The following is an 18,950-nucleotide window of genomic DNA, read 5'->3' as shown; positions in this document are numbered from 1 at the left end:
ACTGAGCATAGTAATAAAGTAACTACGCTAGTAGGACTGCAAGAAGTTCCCTAAGGAGGACTTTGTGAAATATTGCAAGAAAGACTTTGAAAAGAATTATTAGTTAAGGACAATTAAAAGTAATAGAGAAATTAAGAAATGCAGAACAAGTGATAAAGAACGGGAAATCTTCAGAGGTTGTTGACAGAAGTCTAAAAATATTGTATAAGATAAGAAGTTATGTTAAATGATTGTTGGAATTGATATGCTAAAAAGTTAATATTTGTGTGTGTGTGTGTATGTGTGAACATAGTATTAAAGACTTGGGGTATTTTTTTGTACTTTAGGGACACCCAAGTACGCTGACACAGAACCTGCCTCTTGTTTTTCACTGCTGCCATTTTGGCTATTTTTTGTTAGTGCTCAGCACCTGAATTCAATATTAGAGGGAGTGATAGACGGATCAATAGACAATTTAAAAGCCACTGTGAATCCACCGTTGCAAAGCAGTTGTGTTCCAAAGGAAAGGAAATGGTGGTTATTTTTGTGATGTTTAAAAACCATTTTCTTTTCTGGAAGGCTGGTTTATGTCTGATAAAGCAATGTGCCTTTATTTTTCTTTCCCTAAAGGCCTGCTTTATAGCTCATTGGAGAAAATGATCATATGAAAGTAATGGAAGAGAAGCAAAGACCGAAGGTTTTCATCACACTTAAGTGCTTGCCGCAAGGGCCATTTGTAAACATCTCAAGCCTCGTTTTGGTGCAAACCTTGCCTTGGCACCTGTATGCTGAATCAGACAGGACAACAGAGGGAAAATGATTTTGCCATCACAAGAGAAAGAAGACTCACGATAAAAAAAAATGTTATGGGTAAACAGATTATATTTATTAAAAGATAACAGACATGGGGATTGGCAAATTAACCAAGTAATACACACCTGGGCAGGTGAATAGCAATAAAGGGAATAGGAATTCAATCTGTCCCATCTACTGGGCAAGTTTACAGACACACACTGTAAATAGCAAGATTTGTTTAGATTCCTGCCATTGGTATGACTCAGACATGCACAGCATGGCTCCATTGGCCAACCTTCACCCCAATGTGCATGGCCGACCCAACCCAAATTGCCTCATATATTAACACAGGTCTTACTTAAACCTGTTCACCTGCCCGGAGAAAATGTCAATTGAGCCAGATTAAGGAAAGCCACTTCCGCCATTCGGAGGAGGTGGAGTTGCGGGCTTCACGGCCCCACCATGCGTGCAGCGGCCCTGCGTGATTCGGAGGATTCCTGGCCGTGTCGTCACCTGGCCAGCCAATCGGCTGGATCTGGGGGCGTGGCCTGCCCTATTTAAGGCAGGACGCAGCAGGGGATCTCCCTCTTTCCCCGCCTGCCAGCTGTTCCTGCTTTTCCCACCCTACCGCCCTATAAGGTTTTCTTTTCCTTGACCTTGCTATGACCTTGGTTGGTTGCCGTTGAGGGGCCTGGTAGGAATTTTTCCAGTTGGCAAATTGGCACCAGCCACTTGGTTTTTGCCTACCTCATAGCAAATCGTCACAACTTTATTGGTATTGGTGGTTAGGCATTGGTATTGTTCTGTGGATGGAAGAGGGGAGGAAGCGCCATCACCTGCCCTGCATATTGAAGGGTAGTCCGATAAAGGATTCCGGGGGGCGTGGCCCTGTCCGAAGCCTAGGGAGGTGAGGGCCTAAGGCACGCCCCCTATCAGTGACCCTGAGGCAGTTCCTAGTTGATGGGCATCAGCAGGACTCCCCCTACTGGTGGTTAACCCTTCCTGGACTTCAAGCGGATGGGCTGAAGTTGGATATAGTCTGTTAGAACCAATGCCTAAGCCAATACTGCTCATCACCTGTAACTGATAAAGTCGTGGCCTTATTTAGCCCATTAACCTGCATTCTGTCATGTGTCATTATTTCCACTGGGGGGGGGGGACTCGCCACGCAATGGCCCTCCGGTCACACAGGTGACGCCCAACAGTGTGGAGAAGACAAAAAAGAGGAGACCCAGAGCCAACCAATGACTCCCTCAAAGATTCCTACTCAGTCCCCAAAGAAAGGGCCACTAGCAATGCCCACACTGCAAAGAGAAGGGTGGTGGGTGCCAACAGAAGAAGAGGGAAGAGTGTGGGGCAGAGCTAGCTTCAGTCTCTGCCTATTGGGCAACACTGCCCACATGCTCAACCGCATTGTGGCTAAACCATCTCTCCTCTTCTCCCGGGGAAGGAGGGTATGATAAATCATCACACCCTATATGGGGGGATGGCATTCTGAGCATGTGCAGAGTTCCTTTTCTTCATAAGAGCCACTTCACATTTTACCTGACACTCCAGATACACCAAATGTTCCACACTGCCGCAGGTTTCCTTGGACTGTACATCAATCAGCCCCAGCCAGCAAGGCCAATGATCAGGGAGGCTGCAGTCCAGCAACATGGGAACCAGAGCTTGGAAAATTCATTTTTAAAAGGGAGCTAGTTTTAGTTCCACATGGCCCAAGTGATCCTCAGCAAGGGGGCAGCGGCTATGGCAATTAAAGGGCAACAGATGCAAGGATGTTGTGCAGAGAAGACTGAATATTCTCAGGTCCCTCATCAAACTACAACTTCCAGGATGTGTGTGTGTGTGTGTGTGTGTGTGTGTGTGTGTGTACCAACAACAGTCAACAACACTACAATGTCTCTTTGAGAGCCTTCTCAGCCTGCCCTTACCGTCATTGGTATGTTCCACGCCATGTAAACATGCGACTTGAAGTCGTCCATCCAGACTTCAGCAGCACGCAGTGCGTTGCGCTTTGCATAGTAGTCAATGTCGTTGTTGTAAGGTTTCTTGGTGCGCTCGATGTGGGCGACTCGGGAGCAAGGCAGCACCTCCATGCTTCCGCCACACTGCCAGACCTGTGACAATGCAAAGAACAGAGGGAGGGAGGAATGAACTAAGGCAGCAAGACGGGAGCTGGCGAAGCGGCATGGTGAAGGCAATGGAATCTCAGCCAGGGTTTCAAATGTGGGGCTCCAGACCCTTGGCAACCACCCCAGTTCATATCTGATTCCCAGCAATATCCCTTCTCACCAGAATACATGCCTCATTAGTTCTCCTTTGCACCTCGAGTGATTTTGCCTGGCTGGATTGTGCCCTTGAACTCTGATAATACAGGCAAGCCTGATGATGATGATAATAATAGTAATAATAATAGTAATACTATATTTATACCCTGCCTATCTGGGGCTGGGTTTCCCCAGCCACTCTGGGTGGCTCCCAACAGAATATTAAAAACATGATAAAACATCAGACATTAAAAACTTCCCTAAACAGGGCTGCCTTCAGGTGTCTTCTAAGAGTCAGATAGTTGTTTATTTCCTTGACATCTGGTGGGAGGGCAGTCCACATGGCGGGTGCCACCACCAAGAAGCCCCTGCGTGGGGGAGGGTTTGTGTTCTGGGTCATAGTGCGCTTGCGTGAAATCGCATGCAATTGAAAGCTCTGTCCCCACTCCTTTGAGTGATGTCTTTTATGACATTTCCGGGTCACTTCTGGGTTTGGTCCTGTGTGCATGATTGCACACATATCGGTTGTGCCTAAAATGGAGGTTGCCTGTAAATCTTGTCTGGATGGAGGACAGAGAAGGGTTTCTGAATGTGTGTAGGAACTAACCTGGTCTACAAAGGAAAAACTCATTGCTTTGCCTACTTTCACCCTTGGCTAGTGGTGGCAAGTGGCTCCCAGGAGCTGAAAAGTGTTCCCTAGCCCTGTCTCACAGAATATGAAATGAGAGCCAGTGTGACGATAGTAGTTAAGAGGGATAGTCTTTTGCAAGCTGGGTTCCAATCCACACTCCACACAACGTTTCCTGGTTGTGGGCACATAACTGCAGCATCCTCGGGACGCATCCTTTCATGCTCTTGCCAACTGTGGGAAACCAAGTCAGGAGGACCAAATACAGCCCTACAGACCTATCAAACTGGCACTCAGAACAGCGGCAGAGTGTATGCTGAAATTGTATCCTTAAAATGTCTGCTCTAAAGGCAAAACAGGTCACCATTTCAGAAATGTAAGGGGAAACTGTCTCCTAATAAGAAGTTAATCAAGTGTTCAATCGATCCGTCAGCTGAGTGATTTAAATCTTTGAACAAGTCCTCATAAATTGGGCAAACAAGTTATTAGTGGAGTAAATCCTCAGGCACATTTCCCCCGTCTTGGACAGACTTGCTCTTCATACAGAACATGGCCAGGGCTGTCTTAAGCATATGAGGCGCTGGGGTGCAAAGATCCACCCCCCACAGGTTGCCCAGTCCCAGGTGTGCAGGAGGGTGGAGCCAGCCGGCTGCCTCAGCGTCTCGCTGGCTCGGTTGCCCCCGAACTCACGATGCAGAGCTGCCCACAGCAGAAGAGCCCTCTGTGGTGCTCTGACCGATGGACGGGCTCTTCCCTGGGCTCAACTCTCGGTCCCTGAACTCTCGGCTTGGTGCCCTTGAGAGCCCGACGCCTGGGTGCCCCACACCCCTAGCACGTATGGGTAAGACAGCCCTGAACATGGCAGTAGCATCCTTCAGCTACAGCAGAGCACAATGTGGAATCGCAGAGCCGCAAAAGCTTTCTTTTTCTGTTTAACTTTTTTTTATTTAACATTTGTAATGCTGGTTACATAGTAAGGGTGAGGAGTCTGAATGGGCAATTTGGCACATCAATGGGCACATTTTGACAGGCAAGAAGAAGTATGATCAGCAGAAAAAAAATCATTTTAAAAAAATGATTTCATACAGAAAGAGGACATTTCAAAGCACCCAAAGAGAGTCCGTGCATAACAATAACTTGTAGTATTTCCTGACTAACTGTGGATACAACCCATTTCTGATCCACCAGGATCTGTCAGGCCCACCCAAGTAAGAAGAAACAACAACAACAACAACAACAACAACAACAACAACAACAACTTGTTTAATTTCAATACCTCTTAATATCTTAAAAATGTCTTTAAGCAGTTTACAAAAAGTGAAGCAACAGCAAGCAACTTAAACAAAATATTATAAAGACACACAGTTACATATAAACATGTTACACTAATACAAAGGTACTTGTCATGGAACTGACATCGGAGACCAGCAGAGAGAGAAGTCGCCCCGATAGTGCAGGAGAGGGAACCAGCAAGGAGAGAGAGAGGGTTTCCGAGGGGGAAGGGAAGCAAGGGGACACCAAGAAGGAAGGAGGGAACGAGAGCACTTTGGAGGGAAGGCTCAGGGACTCTTCCAGTGAGATCAGCGGGGAGAGTGCCGGACCACCCCTGGGCACGCCTACTCTGCGCAGAAGGCTTCCGCGCAGAGAGGCTAGGCGGAGACTGGCTGTCAAGGAATTCTTATGTTGGAAAAAGTTAAGGAAACACCCACTAACGGATTCTGCCAGCGACTGAAGCAGATGCACAGTAGTGCGCTTCAGTTAGGGAAAGGTTTAAACAAACAAGCAGTTTAGAGAAGTCAATGACTTACACACAAGCAACTACAATTCCCATTACAGTACTAATATTTATAAATCAATGTCAATTCATTTTCCTTCTGACACACACTCCCCCTCAGCCTCTGGTTTCTTACTCAGGGTCCATACAAACTCTCAGTTCACCTACCAAATCTCGAAACAATAATGAGTTCATGGAAGCAGCAGACATCAACCTTAACCCACAGCTTTCCAAACTTTTCATGTTGGTGACACACTTTTTTGACATGCATCATTCAGTTTTAGTAGCAAACAAGATGGTTAAACCAGCCCCCTTCCAGCCTAGGGAGGAGCGCAGGGAGTGTTTGCACAACACATCTACACACTGCAGCCACAACAGCATTTCACCAGGTCCCAAACTCTCCCCCTGCCAGAAACACACATCTCATTTACCAGCAAGTTCTGCACTGTGACCAGCCACCCCCATCTCCCCCTCCATCCTTCACATCTTTGGTGACAAAGAAAAACTATTTCACAAATGGCCGAACAAAATGCTACACTGCTTTTTCAAATTTATTTTGCTAAACGATATTTATTTCCCCATTGCCATTCCCTAGCAGTTGCATTCTAAATCACCAGCTCCGCAAATTTGCATTTGATTAACGAAAGACATATTGGAGGTGGTGGTGGGGACATAAATCTGGACAGATGTAGGTCCAGAATTTCTGCACAAAAGGAATGAGCATCGGGGTGCAGAAAGAAATGGGTTCGTTTTAATAAGCTGAATGAAAAATGTCAAAAAATAAATAAATGTCAGTGCATTGGCCATGCTCCGGGTTCCATTGCAAACTTCAGAGGAGCTGATCCAAGTTTAAATGGAGAGCTTGCTAGTGTCAGGGACCAGAAGTCAGATCACTGCCTGATGGGGGTAAGAATTTGGAACGTGAAGGGGCAGGGAACATAGGAACAGCCCCAGAAGCACTCTTATCAGATGAACCTCCAGGACCAGTGGGTGTAGCCCACCCCCATGGGTGTAGCCAGGATTTATGTTGGGGAGGGGGTTAGGACACCCAACTGTCATCATCCTCTGTTTGGCTCTGTCTAGCAGATTTTGGAATGAAATGTCTCAACAACAGTTGTTTAAAATTACTTTATTTTGACTCCAAGTGCTCGGGGAAAATCTGTCAAAATCTTTCCACAATTTCTACTTTTAGTTAAGTATTTTTATTTATTTACTTGATTTTTTTTTTGGGGGGGGAGCAGCTGCCACCCAGCCCATGGCCCTACCCAGTGTTGCAGAAGCATATTACTGGAGAAGGCTGGCCCCTTTAAGTCATCTTGCAGCACAGGTGATGTTAATAATCAGGCTGTACCCGGTGCTACAAAAGGGCTCAGTCATTGATTATAAAAACAAAACAAAACAAAACAAAAAACAACAACAACAACTCCACATGGCTTACAAAAAAGATAAAAAAATCAGATCAAGAAAACACACATATATACATGAGCCTGTGATGGAGGGGTTCACAGCATTAACACCACAAGAGGGCTTTGCTTCCCCGCATAGCTGCAGCCTTGGATTCAAACAGAAATCAAACATTGCTCTGTCTCTCTCAGTTCCCAGCTTGCTGTTCTGTTTCCAGCTCACATCACATCACTCCAACTCTCTGCTTTCAACTCTGGCTTTGTCTTTGCAGCTACCCATGAGTTGGGGGAGGCGGCTGTACCCATTTGTCATCTTGCACAGAGCCCATTCCTTTGTTCCCTTAATGACCTATTACCTCACCAGGAAGCTGTCCTGGCTGTTCCAATACTGAGAAAGGGGCCCAGGTGTTAGGAGGTTCTTGGCCATACCTCCTACCCCCCAACTCATAACAATATGTAGCTAGGTGCAGTAATGTCTTTCTTTATTGTAGCAAGGAAAAGCTAGGAACTGCTACAAGGGGGGAGGTTCCCCCCTTTTTTAAAGTGTGTGTGCATATATGTGTCCTTACTAGAAGAAGAAAGTGAGGTAGTAACTACAAGGAGCCTCTTCAAGCACAGCTGCCTGTAGCAGCTGTTGAAATGGAGAAGTCAGTACAGGCACATTGAGCCTTCATTACTCTTTCTTCATTAAGACAATAGCATGTGGATTATTTCTTATTTACAAATTAAGGACCATAGCTGATTTTATAAATATCCTGCCTATTTTAATTCTGTTTGCTGCAGTTCATGTTCACGTACTACTTCAAATGTTATATAAGGCAGATTTATTTCCCTCCCAAGATGGATGGTTATGCAATATGTTGAAACTGAAAAAGCACTAAAGCACTGTGTAAAAGGAAATGGTCCGACTCGTCTATAAATGCAAGAGACAAAATTGTTGTTTACTGAAGATAAATTCTCAGCAGACACCTGGCTTTGGCGGAGAGAGAAAGAAAATATGACTGCCATAGGGTGGAGAATGTTTTTCTTGTCGGACAAAGTGAGCGTTGCTTAGCAGTGGGCACAGATGTGCTCAATGATGCGATGTCTGTAGCCATTGATGTTTCTCCCCTGCTTTGCCCCATCTGCTGCCCTCCATTCAGGCAAATATATAGATTGGTTGATGATGGGTTACAAGAATCCACCATGAGTTATGATCAATAAGGCCTGGAAAGGAAGCTTTTACTATATAAAACAGTGGGCAGAGAGATCTGAACCATTGATCTGGTCCCCAGTTGGTTTTTCTTTCCTGGGGCAAAATGTCTTCTGTCGTGCAGGGTATTTGATTTGTTTTAAATATGGACAGTGCACTCCCCAGTTCAGAAGTCTCAGTGCAGAGAACAATAAAGGCCATGAAACAGTGACAGTACAGTATTTTTTCATTTTTAAAGCTAAAAAAACCAAACAAACCAGCAGGAGAGATTTAAAGAAAATACTACTGCGGATGTCCTGGCACACTCAAAAATTAAGAGCCTTTGTTTCTGCTTTTTGTTTGGGATCATAGGAAACTGCCTTATACTGAATTCAGACAATTGGTTCACCTACTTCAGCATTGTGAATTCTGACAAAATGTCTGAAAAAGGATGCCTATGCATGTACAGCTGTTCATTCACTGGCTTTCAACCAGATCATGTGGGGTTCAATAGCGTCCTGGAAGCCTTTATGCATACAGATGAACATTGTGGTTGGAGCTGATTCTTGAAGAGGCATCTGAATAGGCAAACATTCCTCTGAACTTTCTGATCTAATTGTTTCAATTGCTCTGTTAATTGTTTTAATAGTCATACCTTTAATGGACCCGTTTTACTGCATATTTTCATTAAGGATGTTTTTGTTGTATTGTGCATTTTAATTATATGTAGATACCTTATAATCGATTTTATACTTGCAAATGTTTTAGAAGCCATTTTGCAATGCAAGTGGTATAGAAATGAAATAATAGTAATAATAATAATAATAATAATAATAATAATAATAGGCAAGACTGATGTATGTGGTACTATTACTTCCCATAATCTGGACACTACTACTGGTTTTTAGTACCCTGGTTGCTGTAATTGAAAACTGATATTTCTCTGCCTTGTCTTTACAGATCTGTTTTCTTGATCTGTGATGTATTGTTTTGCTTTAAATCCCTCTGGTACTCTCCAGAGTGAAAGGCAGCATAGAAACTGCATAATAAAACAAATAATAAATAAAACAAGTGCAGTTGCCTTAATGTTGTTCTTCACTCAGAAGAGGTGGAAGCTACACGTGGAGCAGCCATTGGGCGATGGGTGCCACCATTAACTTCCCGGAAAATGGCGCATTTTGCCTTGGGAAGGGGTCTGAAAATTCACTTCAGATTCCGCTGAATCAATTGGCTGGCAACTCTGGGCACTGATTTATCAGGACTGTTTGATAATGTATCAGATGTAGGGCTAGCTGAGGACCAAACACTATGCCAGTGGGGAGAGCAATTTCTGCTGTTAACTCCCAATATAAATATTGTCCTTTTGATGTCAATAAACAAACCTGATGATGGTGGTGGTAGAAACATGAGTGTTGTTGCATTACCTGAACCATGCAGCTGCTAATTAGCCCAATCAACTTGGCAAAGCTTGGCTCTTAACAGAGTTGCAGGCAGATCAAGCAACCCCCTGCTGCACACAGTCACCCCAGTGCAGGATTATAGCTTTGAGCAATACTGTTTTCAATTTATAGCATTGTGGCTCTGAAAGGTTAGCTTTGGACCATACCTGCGAGCTTGAGATAGGATGTCTTATATTTCCACTACATGGTACTGGGTTTAATTTTCCCTGGCAGCGCATTTCCAATAGCCTAAGGAGACTTCTGCTTTGGGTTTTCTTCAAACCGAATATGCACATTGTAGGCACAGAGCAAGAAGTGTATTGCATTCAGAAGGGATGGACAATTCCTCTTCAGGGTTTCAGTCCGCTATTTATTGGCCCCTGAAACAGAACATTCCACTCTTCTCCCTTCCCTTTTCCCATTTATCTCCTTCAGATGTCGCTCAACAGTTTGTCAAAATTAAGCATCCAATTTCTGGTTTGGCAGAAACCTACTTATTTGTTTTTGGAGAGCTGCTGCCGGTGAGGACTTCTTTTCCCCTGGTGTCTCAAGGTAGGGCTGGGGAAACGCACAGAACTGCAGCCCGTCAGAGTCTACAGTCAGTCAATGTCAACAATACTGGGCTAGATGAACCAATAGCCTAGATCAGCCTTTCTCAATCTTGGGTTCCCAGATGTTGCTGGACTACAACTCCAATCATACATAGTCAGCAGGGGCAGCAGTCAGGGATGTTGGGAGTGGTAGTCCAACAACACATGGGAATTCAATATCAATATCAATGTAAATCCTGAAATCAGTTATCAATGCCAATGCTTTATGTAAAACTCTGTCTGGAACTATGTAAATTCTCTAATACTCATGGAATGTGACACACCTTGACCTGTCTGACCCATTGCATCCCCACTTGGAATCTGATGTATTTCTGACATTTCTCCATCATGACACTGATGTTTGCAGGGTAGGGGATGTCCCTCTTCTGCACACACAAATGCACATCTTTAAAAGACTGTGCATACCTTTCCCCAGCATTCCTTTTTCTTCACTTGCAGGGAGATTGAGCCTTAGTTGTGACCAATAAAGAGACAATCAAAGGCTTAAGAACTCGCTTTGCTTTTTCTTCGCCTGTCTGCCTTATCCTTTTTTTCTTTGCTCTGACAGAGGAACCTAGTAACCATTTAGTTGAGTACCTCAGAGGGGGCATAGACATAAGCTAGGCCTCCCTTGTTCTGGTAACATTGTCCAACAACATTTGGAAACCGACAGTTTCAAGATGGCGACGAGGTAAGACGCACTTGCCGGAGTTCATTTCGAATCCTCCCTAAAATTTGTGCTGTGGCTCCCAGCCTTTCAAGTTTTTGCTGAAGATTGTATCAGGGTGTTGGTGCCCATGCCAGGAGTTCACATTGCTAATACCTGTAAAGTCTGCGTCGTAAATCAGCTTTAATGAGCAGATAATTGCATTCTCCGGCAGCCTTGGAAGCAGCCTGCGACTTACTGGTTTTCCGCCAGCTCACATCCAGTTGTGTTTCTATTTCTACTACCTTTTATTATCTTTTAAGCACTGCTATTTTTAAAGACTCATAACGATGGGCCAAGGCAAACGCCTAAGGGATTGTGACGAGGCTCTGCCCTCCCCAAGAGCCAAACAATTAAAAATCGACCCCCCCGTGTCTGACAAACGGAGTGACCCCATTGAACTCTGCTATAGGGTGAAAACTCAGAACCGTTTCTACCCTCTAATGTCTCCAGAAACAACGTCAACACCAGAGGAATTATTTTTTCCTCAGACTAAAACTGCGGACGGCAAGCTTGGAGGAGGAGGGAGTGTCCCATTGAGGGTGGTGCAGGACGCTGGAACTGAGGACTGCGCAAGACAAGAACATCTCCATCTTGTGGTCAGAACCCTTAATTGCATATTCAAGAAGATTGATGTGCTAGCCTCCCAGTTATGTAACCTCGAACAGAAAATGGATAACTTCTGGTCAAAGTTTAAACCAACTGTAGATACGGGGGAATTGAAGTGCCAGAGGTCCTTGCCTTCTACCAAAAAAAGAAGTGTGATCCCTAAATATAAACCGAACCCTGCATTGAAACATCAAGCATTGTACCTGCAACCTAAGAAAATCTGCCTAAACATCGGGGCAGGGTCACCAAGGTGGCTTACTCTGAGTGGGGTTAAAAAGCACCTAAGCAATCTCCTAAACATAGAAATCTCACAATGCGATCTCATTGCAGTATTACCTTTGAACCAGCACCTCGGGCAACAGAAAGTGATGCTTGCGTTTTACTCTCCAAGGATCCCTTCAGCTATCATCAGGCAGAAACCACTCTTGGCAAGGTACGATATCATCCCAACAAGAGTTTTTATGGATAGCATGATCCATCCCCTCCTACTTGCCGGTCACGGTACGGAGTGGACTCTGTCGGAGAAGTCGGGAGTACCTCGGGACATCGAGCCTCCTCTCCCGGAGGATATCCATCCGCACCGAAACTGGACTTACCCTACGTCCCCACGAGCTCTAAAGAAACCCACTGGCGCAAGTAATTCTCTGACCCCGCCGGAGGAAAGAGAGCTTTTAGCCACCTTTGGCGACCTTCCACTGAGAGAACAACAAGAAATAATTGATAGACTAGAAGTACTTAATCATCAGCTCATACATGTCCAGAAGACCGGAAAAGTCCTGCCCACTTTTCAGGATAACTCTGCCAGCTTTTCGGAGTCGTGGTTTAAGGAAGCAGGAAGTCTTCCATACCTTAGTCCAGCTCCTAAACCCATGCCTCCCCCACTTGTGGGCGAAACCCACCGACGCTTGGCAGACCCAGGTCTTGCCTCTCAAGTTGGCCCCTCATCCCAACTCTTGATAAATTTTGACTCGCCCTCCAAGAGTCCCCCGCTGAGGAGTGTAACTCAGAGTTCCTTCCACCAAAACAACTCCTTACCATCTAATCCATCAATGCCGGAACTGGAGTCCTCATACTCCCCTGAGCGGCATAGACCCGACATACAAACGGTACCAGCACGCCGAACATCCCCTGTACCTTTGCCAGCATCAGGTCAGGGGAGTGTCCCAACTACTTCAAAAAATGGCCCGGATTTGATTGAAGACCCGACCGGACATATAAACCAAATGGTTTCATCGGCGACCTTTAGACCTTGCGGTGGGGCAGTCTCAGCAAACCCTGTGGAGTTTCCCACTGAAGTATCCGCCCTTGGGTTAGCCAGCGGGAGACCCGTTTTGTCGTCCCAGTCAGAATACCTCACTACCAACTTCAAGACTAGGTACCTTCAGCAGGTGCCTGCCATGCAAAGTAAAATAACTGACTTTTTCGTGGGGTCTGCCTTGCCTCCAAAGGACTCACATCCCTCCCTGAAATGACAGCGAATTGGTTACAACAGGAACTCCCCCCTATCAGTCCTCAGCTGGAACATTGCGGGCTGGAGGGGGAAAAAACTTGACCCAGAATTCTTGGAGTATATTAACCTGTTTCATATCATCTTGTTCCAAGAATCGTGGGAAGTAGAGAGAATTGATCTAAATGGCTTTGAGCTTCTAGAACTCCCTGCCTGCCCCTCCCTGAAAGGAGGCCGCCCTAAAGGGGGCCTAATAATAGGCATCTCTCTCAACTTACATTCTAAATTTACTCTAGTACAGGCCTTGCCTCCTTACGCCCTTACCGGGCTGATTGCGGGGGAAAAGATCTCACTTCTAGTTACAAATGTGTACTTGCCACCCGGGGGTTCTTCCTCCGAACTGGGCTCTAAATGGGGCTCGCTAGAAGAGCATTTGCTCTCATGCTATGTCAAGTTTCCTAACACCCCGGCCATAATAGGTGGCGATTTTAATGCCCGCACAGCAGCAAATTGGGACTCGCTGACCAAAGCCAAATGGTGGGTTACCCCAAACCTTGATAATTATGATCTGGAACATATCATGAGGAGAACTTCTAAAGACCAACGAGTTAATGAGGCTGGAGTATTCCTCTACCAAATGGCCATCCGTTTAAATCTGGTCCCCCTAAATGGCACATGCCTCCCTGATATTCCAGGGGATTTCACTCACCTGAGTGTTAAATCAAACAGCGTCCTCGATTACCTGCTGGTCTCCAGTGATCTACTTAAGTGTATTTCCTCCTTTAAGATCGAGAATGTACAATCTAGTGATCATCTTCCCCTTGTAGCCAAGCTTTCCCTGAATTGGCAGTCGGAGGCCTATAGACATGCGACCCAGATGGTAACCAACGTATCTCTCCAAGTACGAGGAATCAAATGGTCGGAGACCCAGGCTCAAAGGTATCAGGAATTCTTTCAAAAAGAAATCCTCGGGCCCCATCCCTACATAGGCTCTGCCTCAGACGAGCATAGCATAGTGTTGAAACGCTTCCACCATCATACGACTGATCTTACGTCTTTCTTCAGGTTACCACCCAAAATATTAAATCGAAACGAGTATACTTACGGTGCCCCCTGGTATAACTCTCAGTGCAAAGAAGCAAGACAGCGCCTTCGTGCTATATATAATGTATATAAGACCTCCGATGCATCTACTCTGCCAGCTAGTTATGCACAAGCCAAGCAAGTTTACAAACGCACGCAGAAAATTGCCAAACGTGAGTGGCAACATAATCGCTGGCAGGCCTTGATTACTGCTTCAAAATCACATAGATCCAGGGAATTCTGGTCTCTGATTAACAGAAGGGTGAGGAAATACCCAAGGGCAGTCATCCCTGCACCGACATGGGAATTGTTCCTGAAGAAATGTTTCTCACAGGCAGATGCTCCCTCCGACCATCTGATGCATCTGTTTTCCCACCTACCTATTTGGCCTCCCACCGATCCTGACGAAATAGCCAAGCTAATAGCCCAGCTGAAACCGGGCAAAGCCCCAGGGCCCGACCTGATCCCTGCTGAAGCCATCAAACTACACCCAAAATGGTGGGCTGGCATCTTGGCCAAAACCTTCGACGCAATCAACGCTTCTGGTCTCATCCCCAAAATATGGAAGGAGGCCATTATAGTACCAATTCATAAAAAAGGTTCTCCAATGGAGCCGGAAAATTACCGTAACATCAGCCTCCTTTCGATCATAGGGAAAATTTATGCCAGCTTTTTGTTGACGAAACTATTGCGATGGGTAGATGAGACTAACCAGATTGGCCACGAACAAGCAGGGTTCAGAATTAAACGCTCTACAACTGATCACGCAATAGTTCTTTACCATCTGGCACGGAAGTACTCCTCCCCTCCCCGGGGCTACCTGTGTGCTGCCTTCTTAGATCTTAAGGCAGCCTTTGACAGCGTTCCTAGAAATATTCTTTGGGAGAAACTTGCGAAACAGGGCATTGATAGAAGACTCTTATGGCTTATAAGTCAGCTCCATGAAGGTACCCTTGCCAGAGTGAGACTTACTCCTGCGGGCGACCTCACCAATTCGATACCAATAAACAAGGGAGTGCGCCAAGGATGTATATTGGCTCCCTGCCTATTCAATCTATTCATCAGCGACATGCGAGCACCCCTAGTCAACTCATCTCCAAGTACACATGCGCCTAGACTAGCGGATTACCGCTGTCCACTCCTTTTATATGCAGACGACGCGGTAATTCTATCTTATACACGTGTTGGACTAACCAGAGCTCTGAAGATCTTTGCCACGTATTGTCAACTCAACCAATTAACCATCAACCATGCTAAATCTAAGATCCTGATTTTCGCCAGAAGTCGGAGATTATACGAATGGAAGCTTGGTGGAGCAAAAATAGAGCAAGTCCTAAAATTTCAATACCTAGGAGTTATTTTTCAACACAATTTGGGGTGGAAAGCACAAATTCAACACCTCCTTAACAAGGCCAAAACTCTGTCATATGCGCTCCTCCGATTTTTCTTTTCGGATGGAGCTTTGCATGTTCCCTCGGCCCTAAAGGTGTTCAAGGCAAAAGTGGTACCCGTGCTTGCTTATGCTGCCCCGCTCTGGGCCGTGATGACAGACCTTGCTCCTCTTGAGACTCTGCAAAACCAATTCCTACGTCGGCTCCTAATGCTCCCCCTGTGCGTAAGCAACGCAGCCATGCGACTAGAATTGAAGATCGCATCCTTAGAAACTTGCCTGTGGAAGCAAGTCTTCAATTATTGGTTATCATTGTGGCATAGATTACCAGACCATTACCTTGTCCAATGCTTATGGCGAGATGAATTCTCCAGCCTTTGGACTAGTAGAATTCATGCCAAACTCCTGAGCTATGGAATCTCTCCCTTAGATTCCCTAAAACTAGATCAAATCACTGCTCAAAGACTGATCCGCCAAAGACTGGATGACATCGATTTACAGCGAAATTATACGCTGGGGGGAGGTGTTTGTTCGCCCCAGAACATTGGTATCACTTTAACTTACCGCATTCCATCATACCTCTCCTCCCTTTCGAATGTTGCCCATAGGCTGGCCTTCACCAAAGCGAGATTTAACGTTTTTCCCTCCAATGTCCTGAGACATAGATTCTCAAAGGGCCAAGCCTCCGCCATGTGCGAATGTGATAAGGAGACGCCAGAGTCGCTTCAGCACATTATGTTCACTTGCCCCTTATTCAAGGTGCCACGGGCAAATTTGTTGGGATCAATCATTCAGAAACTAGAGGGTACCCCACCAAAATTCCACCTTGCCCAAATCTTGCAGGATAAGGATACCCATACGACCCTGAAAGTGGCTAGGTTCCTGGTCGCTGTCCTTACCCAAAAGCATTGCCAAGGAGCACCACAAGCTAATTAAGGCGTAGTATGCCATTCCATCTTATAGTATTTTATTGTTATAGTAGTGTTTTAGCGGCTGTTTTTTCCCACGTGCACAAGCTGTTATTTATGTCTTGTTTTTATCTGTATGGGCCCATGGCCGTAATAAATTATTATTATTATTATTAACATTTGGAAACCCAAGTTTGAGAAAGGCTGGTCTTGATGGACCAAGGCAGCTTCCTGTTAGGGGGAGGGCCATCGTTCCATGGTAGATCACACGCCTTGCATATGGAAGGTCCCAGGTTTGATATCCAGCACCTCCAGGTAGGACTATGAGACACCCTAGTCTGAAATCCTGGAGAACTACTGACAGTCAGGGTAGACAATATTGAGTGAGATGGGCCCAATGGTTTGACTTGGCATGTGGGTTTCCTATGTTCTTATGAATGGGCAGAGTTCAAAAGACCTTCATCCCAACCCCCATGTTCATGTTTAAATCTACCTGATTAGGGATCCCACGTCTTTCATCCACTCACAAATGGAACTCTCTGCACCCAAGAGGCTTTGATAATAAAATAGGTTATGTGGATGGATATGCAAACTCATTTACGGTAGATTTATGCTGCTTGCACAACTTATCTCTTACACCACCCTTCATGGAGGCTCCTCCCTCCCTTTTATTCTATTCTTGTTTGAAACAAAAGAACCCACCAAGCAATTATAATTGCTTCTTGTGAATTCCTGGAATATCCTCTGTTGAGAGAGGGCATCAAACAGGCTGGGTTGCAAAGCTGAATATAGCTCGCATGAATCAAAACGAGAAATAGAAGGAGGAAATAACCATTTTTTAAAAAACTCTCCAGGCTCCAGAAGTGCCTCCGTATGTTTGCTTTCGAGATAATGGGAAATGGTCCTGGCTGGTGTCTGACGAGATGCGATACTGACCCAAAGAATTGCATGCATTTAAGCTGGAATGGGGAAGCAGCCTGCAAAAAGCATTCGTACTCTTGTGAATTTTGTTCATCTTGGAAGGAGCAAAAGTGTGAACATTCAGCACACAGACATTTGCCACGTGATTTCATATATATATATATATATATATGCAGGTTTTGGTGTCCTCGGGTGCTCTGTTCCAGTAACAAGAAGCGCTCTGTTCCAGTAACAAGAAGCCGAAAGCACCAGCCTGAAGATGACGAGTGAGACCTCGTCGAAACGTCGCCTAGACACCCCAACTTTTACACGGGAAGACACCCGAGGACACCAAAACCTGCATTCCTGTACCCGTGAAAATCTACGAAAACAAATATATATATATATATATATATATATATATATATATATGTTCTCATGAAAATTTGCCAAGCATCTTTCAGTTTATGATCATAAAGATGTGACATGGGAGAAATTGCATAAAATTAAATGCAAACTTAGAAGCATAGGGTCAACTAGTCCAATCTGCTGCAATGCAGGAATCTCAGCTAAAACATCCCTGACAGATGGCCACCCAACCTCTGCTTAAATGCCTCATGTCCAGCACCTTCTGAGGGAGTCCATTCCACTGCTGAACAGCTGCTACCTGATTCAGACTTCCTGAAAGAATACCCAAATTGAAATGCAGCTATATTTGGAAAATTGCACTACTCTGAATTTTGTGCTGACAGGTCTACAACCCCAAAATGCAGAAAAGCAGACATTGGGGAAAAGCAATGTCCAAACCACAAAAAGCTGAAATCTCACATCTGCAGTCTGTGGTCCTTATGATACCTGCATTTTTTAAGATGGATTTTGGAGGTGAAGAGACCTGATTCGTGCTGCCATCATTAGCAACTCCTGTTTAGTGATTGCCAGTACTTTTTCTCTAGCAGGAACTCACTGCAACTCAGTTCCGGCACCTCTCAGGTGGGCACCCTTGCCATTATAAGAGAACAAAGGTGAGGCCTGGCACCTCTTTTTTCTAGAAAAATAACACTCGTGATTGCTGTTTTGTGTCTTTAATGGATCGTGGTTTTATTGCATTTTTTGGTATTCTTCTCTGTTTGCTTTGCTGTGGTATATAAATCATCTAAAATAAATAAATATGACAATGTTGTTGCTCCAAACCTGCCATATTCATGTAATATTTTAACACATATGTCAGACCATCTGCAGTAGTTCCACTAATATTTGAGAAATCTGCAGGCAAGGATGGAGGAGAAATTTGATGCCGCAAGCATATAAAGCTGAATCTATCACTTGGGTACATACAATTGAAGAAGGTGGGGGGAAATAACATACAAAGATGCATTGTAAAAGGTAAAATCCCTTGCAAAAATGTGTACATTGGTCAAAACTGCATATAAAAATTCCATTCTGTGTTTGTAAAGAATTTGATATCAGGCAAGCACCATTATTGAACTCTTTTCAGCGCCTCCTAAAAACATTCTTGTTAAGACCAGCCTACCCAGATGTTTAGAAAGTTGAGGTAATTTAAACCTGTTTTAGTGTTTAAACTTTTGTTTGCTTCAAAGCATTGTTGTGATTTTTCTTGATTTTCTTGTTTTATCTTTCATAAACTGCTTTGAGGTTTTACAATCAAGCGGTATATATATGTGTGTGTGTGTGTGTGTTTAGGAGAAATTCACACTTAAGAGTGCTGGTGAATTTTCATGAGGATTCTTGCCCCCAACATAGGTATAGGTATAGATTCAAGTATAGGTATAGGTATAGGTATAGCTGCAAATGTGGAGGACAAAAGATTGGGAAAATGAGAAAGTGAGGGAACTGAAAG

At 44.8% G+C, this 18,950-nt stretch overlaps 1 protein-coding gene across 2 annotated transcripts in view; it reads right to left on the bottom strand.

The window, feature by feature from the left end:
- The window catches only part of GALNT9 (polypeptide N-acetylgalactosaminyltransferase 9), a 199,451-nt gene that overhangs the window by 31,192 nt on the left and 149,309 nt on the right, over positions 1 to 18,950 (bottom strand). For both annotated transcript variants that reach the window (XM_083476454.1, XM_083476455.1), the window contains one exon: positions 2,709 to 2,894. In XM_083476454.1, the coding sequence (XP_083332580.1) occupies positions 2,709 to 2,894 (186 nt within the window). The remainder of the gene's footprint in view (positions 1 to 2,708; positions 2,895 to 18,950) is intronic.

The sequence above is a fragment of the Podarcis liolepis genome, assembly GCF_965112155.1.
Source record: "Podarcis liolepis genome assembly, chromosome: 15".
In the NCBI taxonomy this organism is placed as follows: Eukaryota; Metazoa; Chordata; class Lepidosauria; order Squamata; family Lacertidae; genus Podarcis; species Podarcis liolepis.
Note: the sequence above shows the minus strand (reverse complement) of the source record. Positions and strands in the feature narration are given on the sequence as shown.